Below are 7551 nucleotides of genomic sequence, written 5' to 3' on the forward strand. Positions count from 1 at the left end.
AGGAGCATGGGTCTCATTCCTTTGGGGAAAATGCCCTTGACTGTTAATGGAATTGGTGGCTGCGGTTTCAGCTGCAGTTGGCCTGGTTGTTGCTGCCCGAGTCTTCCTTGATCTCAGCACATCTTGGAAAGCCATGGAGATGGAGCGTCAGATTTTAAGTTTTCAAACAACGTTACCGATGAGGAATGTATATATTAATGCTGGCATATCCAAAGGTTTTACTGACCTGCCTGACTTTAAGATAATTTTTATCCTTATTATTTATAGCCTAAGCCTTCTTCTAATTACAAATTGCAATAAAGAAAGAAAGAGAAAAAGAAGGTTCACCACGATCCAGCCACCCTTGGAATTGGGCTTTGGTGGCTGCCCTTTCTTTGCCAATTCTTGCCTCTCCATGCACAGGCTTTTCAGAGCTGGGATTGAGCAAAGGGACAGCTTTGGTTTTGTGTGTATTTGTTTGCATGGTGTTTTTAACGGAAGCCTCTAGGGGAAGGGAACTGCCCACTGCTGAACACACACAGCAACCCTTCGGGGAGTAAACCGTTACAGCCAGATTATAGAAGACGGACTCTTCCCCTACCTTCGCCCTCCCAGCCCCCTTCACCGTCTCCCTGCTCCCAGTCCCTCCCCCGCGGCTGGGCCTGTGAGTTCCTTAGGGCACCTGATAAACCCAGCAGCTCTGCTCCTGTCACTGCCCCCGCCCTGGGGAGGAGGGTTCTGGCCCTTTCTGCCACCAGCTCACCTGTGACCACGGGCAAGTCAGTCTCCTCCTGATGTCCTCACCTAGAGCAGTGGCCTAAGCCAGTGTTGCCCAAGCTTGGAATGCCACCTGGTCTGTACAGTGAATCTTATTCTTTAAAACTAGAAGAGAAGCCTTGTCCTAAGCAATAATATTCATGATATCATAGGCTTAATATATGTTATTTCTATTATTAATTAAAGCAAAGATAGCATCACTGGAATAAGAAATGTTCATCCATGTATCAACTTAAAATCACCTTGCAGGTAAAGGCACCCACACAGGTAATGTCCAAGGACTCTCCCACCACGGAGTCCAGCAGGTCACGTTCTTTTTAAATTAACTGATGCCTTAATTATTTAAAATAATGCTCACTTCCTGAGCCATGATCTATGAAAAGCATAGGCTTTTGTGTGTGCTTAAAAGGGAAGTGGCCATCTTAACTCAAAGCAAAATGGGTTCCTTCTAAAGAACTCTACTTCCTTAACTACGAAGCACACTGGCTTTTCTTAATCTCCTTCACTGTGTGCAAACTTGGTTAAAGGAGCTTGGTCAGATGGCTTAGCCAGAACAAGTGAGGGACTTTAGAAGTCTCTCCTACTTGGCTTCCATTTCCACCTCTTGCCAGGTGCTGTGTGACATACGTTCCATTACTTAGCCTCTCTGAGCTTCAGTTTCCTCATCTATAAAGTGGGGGGTGTGAGTCCTACTTCATAGGCTGCCTGTGTTGCGTCAGGGAGTTAGTACAGTCTGATGCAGTCCTTGCCAAGAGTCAGGGCTGTTAGTTGAGCCCCTTCCCTCTGCCGACTGTCCCCTGCCCAGGTTCATGCAAGTGGGGCTCCAGGACCAGCAGGTGGCACCCTTCCCCCACTTTACCAGAGCCATGGGCAGTTTCTGCCTGACCCAGGAGCCAGAGCCTCATGGTTGGAGGAGGTGAGATACTGCTCTGGCCCGGGCTCCACTAGAGGTCTGGGCACCATTCTCCAGGTACCCCGGGGCTCAGGCTTGTGAGAAAGGATAGCAAGAGGCACCCTGTGTCACCTGCATCTGGGTTGGCTGCAAGGTTTTGGTGCATGAATGCTGTTAACAGCCTCAGCATGCCTGCTGGGCACCAGGCACTGAATTTGCTCATGTAGTCTCCACCACCAGCTGCTGCAAGGGAGTGCACTCTGGAATGGGGGAGCATCTGAGGCTCAGAGAGGTTAAGTGACTTGCCCAAGGTCCCACAGGAAGAGAGGGCACCAGGGCTGGAACCGAGGTCTGCACAGGCTGAGGCCCAGATGGTTCCCCACTGAGGATCCTGGGGTGCACTGGGCAGCTCCCTGGGGAGAGTTCTCCCAGCTCAGTTCCCACGAGCTGTTCCCAGGATCTGCTGCAGGGGTGGGAGTGCAGACAGTGGGCTCAGGATTGAGTCTTCCTGCCTGTTCCCTCTCCAGACGTGTCCTGTTCCTCACGCCTTGTGTGAATGGCGTGTGAGCCCACTAGCCAGTTCTACGGTGGGTCCTGTGGTTTGGAGAAAACTAAGTGGGCCCCCCAGTGCAAGCTAGAGCCAAAGCAACTTGCCCAAGGTCCCTGAGCGAACAGAAGCCACGTTCAGCCCAGGTCTGTCAGGGTGCCGCTGCCCAGACGCCTATACACTCTCAGGGACCCAGGACAGCTCTCCTCTCCCAAGGCTCCCGGGTGTGCTCCCTGAGGCCTGGCAGTTCTCGGGGTGAGGGCTGCTTGCTCCTCCCGGGGAGGCTCTGAGCAGGAGAACCCAGCCCGCTCTGCCTCCTCCCAGGCCGCAGCCGTATCGGACACTCAAGGAGTCAGACAGCGCGGGAGACGAGGCAGACAGCCCTGAGCAGCGAGCGCGGGAGCCCGTGGCCCCCACCCCAGCTCCGCCCGACCGGGCTGCCAGCATCGACCTCCTGGAGGATGTCTTCAGCAGCCTCGACATGGAGGTCCCACTGCAGCCGCTGGGCCAGGCCAAAAGCTTGGAGGACCTTCGGCCCCCCAAAGACCTGAGGGAGCAGCCAGGGACCTTTGACTATCAGGTATGCTGGGGGGGCTGGGGGCACTTTCTGCACATGAGGTAGATTTCCCCATGTGACAGTAAAAGACACCAAGGGAGAAACAGTGACTTTTCTGAGGTCCTCAGCCAACACTCAGAGTCACTCTTGACTGCAAATCCTGCCAGGCCAGCCAATGGCCAGACCCCCCCAACACACAGGGATCACTGGAGAAGATGCTGGAGCCTGATGGAATCTGCCCCTCCACTTCTGTTTATGCATCAGAGGTGGGCAGGGCTATGACCCCTGGTGGAACTGGGATTAATTATCCCAACCCCACCAAGGCTCCTTGGAGAGCCTGTGAATCAAAGTTCCTGGGCTCTGGATATTAGCGTGGGACCCTGATCTTCCTTGTGACTTTCAGTCAGGCACACCTCCTCTCTGTGCCTCGGTTTCCTCACTTGTGACTGGGGGCTGCTGACTCTGCAGTCCTCGGGTCACAGTGTGGAATTCACAAAGCTCCCATGTATCTGATGATTCACGCTTGCCCCTCTGCAGGGAATTGCTATTCCCAGGCTGCCCACGAGGGAGCTCAGGCAAGGAAAAGGGATGTGACACCCAGGTCGTGGGCCCTATAGGTGGCAGAGCTGGGACTTGAGCCCAGCCCTCCTATTTCCTTCCCAGCCAGTGTGCCTTCACCCAGGCCCCGAGCCTCACTTGTCCTCTTGGGCTAATGGGTGGTTGAAAGTGCCCGCACGCTTTGAAAAGTAAAATGGGCCACCCCAGTAGAGGGTCAGTAGGTGGAGTTCTTTTCCTAAAACTACTTGGCAGCACTGGTTTGAAAAGACAGCTTTCTCTGGAGGCCCTTTGTGCCACCCAGTGAGAGAATCCCGGCCTCGAGTGCAGACAGACCTGGGCTCGCTTTCTGCCGCTGACCTGGGCCGAGCCCCCAACTGCTCTGGGTCCCAGGGGCTAGTCAGCTACACTCCCTGGACCACAGTCCCAGTGTCCACCTGGCACACAGGAGGGCGGAGGGGGAGGGGCACGTGCTGCCTGCCAGTCTGTCCCAGGTCAGCCTGTGGTCATTGCCTCCCTCATTCCCTCTAACAGAGGCTGGACCTGGGCAGGAGTGAGAGGAGCCGTGGGATGCCAGGAGTCTTGAAGCTCGCCCACCCGCACAACAAGCTCTGGAGCCTGGGCCAGGATGACATGGCCGTCCCCAGCAAGCCTCCTGCCACCTCCCCCAAGAAGCCCTCGGCCCTGCTTGGGAAATCCCCGGCCCTGCCCAGCAGGCCCCAGAACTGGGACGGCATCCTGAACCCCACCGACAAGGAGGAGGTGCCCACCCCGACTCTGGGCAGCATCACCATCCCCCGGCCCCAGGGCAGGAAGACCCCGGAGCTGGGCATCGTGCCCCCGCCCCCCACTGCCCGCCCGGCCAAGCTCCAGGCTGCCGGCACTGCCCTCGGCGACTTCTCCTCAGAGCGGCTGCAGGCGGAGCGGGAAAGGCGGGCTGCCCTGGGCTCAGCCGCGATCCCTGGGCTCCACCCCAGTGCTGCCCCCCAAGACCCCACCGAACTGCTCCAGCCACTCAGCCTGGCCCCAGGGGCTGCGGGCACAGACAGTGATGCCCTGCTGGCCCTCCTGGACCCACTTAGCACAGCCTGGTCAGGCAGTACCCTTCCACCAGGTCCTACAGCCCCAAATGTAGCCACCCCATTTACTCCCCAGTTTAGCTTCCCCCCCATGGGGACCCCCACCCCATTTCCACAGCCATCACTCAACCCCTTTGTCCCATCTGTGCCAGCAACACTGCCTACCATGCCCCTGGTCTCCACACCAGCTGGGCCTTTTGGGGCCCCTCCTGCTTCCCTGGGGCCCGCTTTTGCCCCCAGCCTCCTGCTGTCCGGTTCTGGCTTCTGTGCCCCACAGAGATCTCAGCCCAACCTGTCTGCCCTCTCCATGCCCAACCTCTTTGGCCAGATGCCCATGGGTGCCCACTCCCTGCAGCCCCTGGGTCCCCCAGCAGTCGCCCCTTCAAGGATCCGAACATTGCCCCTGGCCCGCTCAAGTGCCCGGGCTGCCGAGGCCAAGCAAGGGCTGGCGCTAAGGCCTGGGGACGCCCCGCTCCTTCCTTCCAGAGCCCCCCAGGGCCTGGCGCCAGCACTGCAGCCATCTGCTCCACGGGAGGCCAGAGACCCCTTTGAGGATTTGTTACGGAAAACCAAGCAAGATGTGAGCCCGGCCCCAGCCCCCGGCTCAGTGGAGCAGCTCAGGAAGCAGTGGGAGACCTTCGAGTGAGCGGGCGCTGAGTGCTGGGGGCGAGCTGAGGCCCGGCTGCCCGCCGCGGCAGCTCTGCGGCTGGCCGGCCCTGCTTCCCCTGCTGCTCTGTTTCTGTTCAGGTTCTACTGGTGGGAAGGGTTGGGAGCCCTCTCTGCTGCCCCTCCTCCTCTCCCCACTGCCCGTCTCTGGGGAATGGCACCAGTTCCAGCCTGGGAATCAACCCAGCTCCTGGGCACCTGTCCCGCCCTGCCACCACCCCTCCCCTGCACCCCTGATTGGGTTTTGCACTAGAGAGGTCATCTGGGCCGATGATTGCCCCAGGCCCCATCCTACCCAGCTTCCCTCTGGAAACCGCCCACCAGGAGCCCCACGCCTCCTCAGGATGCGTCCTCCTGAGCCCTATTCTCCTGCCCCAACTGCAGCCCAGCCCTGCACACCCCACCCTGATGGGCGCAGGCGTTGGCAGTACCCTCGGCATGAGCTCGTCTGCACGAGGCGCACATGGTTTGGAGTTTGCAGTAAGGAACCCCCTCCCGGGCTGGAGGAGCCACCCGGCCAGGCCTTTCCAAACCCTCTCTAGCAATATGCACACTCGTTCTTTCCTGAGTCTTCACCCCAACCCCCAAACTTCCATTTTCCTGGCTTGGTAGGGATTTGGGGTCTGAGGCATCCTTGCAATCCCTCCCGGTAGCCAGACCAAGCCCCGGACAGCCCTGCGTGGGGCCCGGGAGCACCAGCAACTCTGATCTGTAGACGACAAAATGGCAACAGGTAAATCTGAGAGCACCAGGAGGAGTCAGGCTGCCGCCCGGCACTCTCCCTCTGGTCCCCACAGGTTCTCCTGGTCTTGAGTTACCGTCAGGCGGAACTCGGCCTCTTGCTGATTGGGTCTAAGGGGGCAGAGCTGAGGAGCAGACACCCAGATTCCCACTGGAAGACCAGGCTTAGCATCACAGAGGTGCAGGAGTCCCAGCTGCCTGGCAGCTTGGGGCAGGAGGGCACCGAGCCCCTCTCCAGGCCCCTGGGGAGTGGGCGGGCCTGGCCTCACGCACTTCTTGCAGCCTGGAGGCAGGAGAAGGGCTTGGAGCCGCCCCTCCCTATTTCCCCGAGGCCAGCATCCCCAAAGCTAAATTGAAACGTTTTGTTATTGTTTCTTTTATCTTTCTTTTCCTTTTTACTTTATTGATTTGATGAATCTTGAAATTGACTAGTTTCAATAAACCAAGTTAAAATGTGGCCCAACCATTTAAGAAAACAACCATCTGAGACATGCAGGAAATTGTGAGCATTTTGACCTGATTTCTCATTTCCTATTTGTGAATGGTCAGACATACAGTCTCAGGGGTGTCTGGCGGGGCAGGGGAGTTCCTGCAGACCTCGTAACCCCAGGGAGCCTGGTCGGCATCTGAGGGGCTAGGAGACCACCCCCTCAGGTTTGCTCTGACGTGGGGTGTGAAGAGCTGCTGGCCCAGCACGCAGCCCCTTCCTCAGTCAGTCATAGCCCCTCGGGCAAGTCTTCTGTCTAAATCTCGGCAGTGTCCTCTGGCTGCTGGAACTGGGGGAGCCGTGTCACGTCTGGGCCATGTGGGCACCTCTAGGACACTCAGGTGTTTCAGTAGAGATCCCAGATCCACCCACCCTGGGAAGACCCCTGAGCCCCATCAGGTATAGGGTAGCCCACCCAGTGGGCAGAGTCTAAGGCAAGAGGTACCAGGTGGCCCCAGGGAAGCGGAGCCCACCCCGGTCTCCCTGGCTGTGCTGGGGCCTGATGGCAAGCGCTCCGTGTTCACATGAGCCCTGCTGTCTCCACTTGCTGGATTGAATGTGAAAATCCAAGGATGAATTGTGTGTGTGCGTTCAATAAAATCTTCTTGGGGAGAAGGCTGGTATCCCTGTGTACTGAGGAAGCTCTGTGGGGAGGCGAGGCCTCAGGCATCTTCAGCATCCCCGTTTGTAGAGGTAGAGGCCGGGCTTGGGGCAGTCAGGGAAGGCTTTGACGCCTAGCCCACTCCTAAGCCTGTGCCCATTCAGGCCTCTGAGCCCAGCTTAGCCCCTTCTTCTTACAGGCAGGACCCAGGGGCTGGGCTGGTCACAGGTGTGCACAGGCCTGCCGGGTCCACGGAGCAGGGCTACAGGTCACCAATGATGTTGAAGGCACCCAGGCTCCAGGAAAGAAGTTCAAGGGGACACCTGGACCTTTACCCCCCACAGACCTCTCAGTAGCAAGGGAAGAGCCTGGAATCTGCACCTCTGTTGGCTGTACTGGGGACACCTGGACCAAGCACCCAGAGACGGTGTTAGACACACCCCGTCCCCCCACCTGCCCTTCATTCGGCTCCCTGGGCTGTGTCCCCCTCCCTGGGCTGCGCTTGAAAATGACAGGTACCCAGAACGCTTAGAAGCAAGAGGAGGACAAAAAAGAACAGCCCAGCTTTTATAGACGGGTTCCACCCGGAATGTCGTCTTAGGAGTCTGCAAGAACACAGGTTTGCCAAATCTCTGACTTAATAAACTAACCGAGGCACCAGCTGGGGCTAA

General features: G+C 57.9%; 1 protein-coding gene across 4 annotated transcripts in view; it reads left to right on the forward strand.

Annotated features, from left to right (window-relative positions):
- Positions 1 to 5044, forward strand: part of DENND1A (DENN domain containing 1A) — a 543444-nt gene extending 538400 nt beyond the window's left edge. For all 4 annotated transcript variants that reach the window (XM_060100633.1, XM_060100635.1, XM_060100634.1 and 1 more), the window contains 2 exons: positions 2520 to 2775; positions 3841 to 5044. In XM_060100633.1, the coding sequence (XP_059956616.1) occupies positions 2520 to 2775; positions 3841 to 5031 (1447 nt within the window). In that variant the 3' untranslated portion in view covers positions 5032 to 5044. The remainder of the gene's footprint in view (positions 1 to 2519; positions 2776 to 3840) is intronic.
- The last annotated feature ends 2507 nt before the right edge of the window (positions 5045 to 7551 follow it).

Source organism: Mesoplodon densirostris, chromosome 6 (assembly GCF_025265405.1).
Source record: "Mesoplodon densirostris isolate mMesDen1 chromosome 6, mMesDen1 primary haplotype, whole genome shotgun sequence".
NCBI lineage: Eukaryota > Metazoa > Chordata > Mammalia > Artiodactyla > Ziphiidae > Mesoplodon > Mesoplodon densirostris.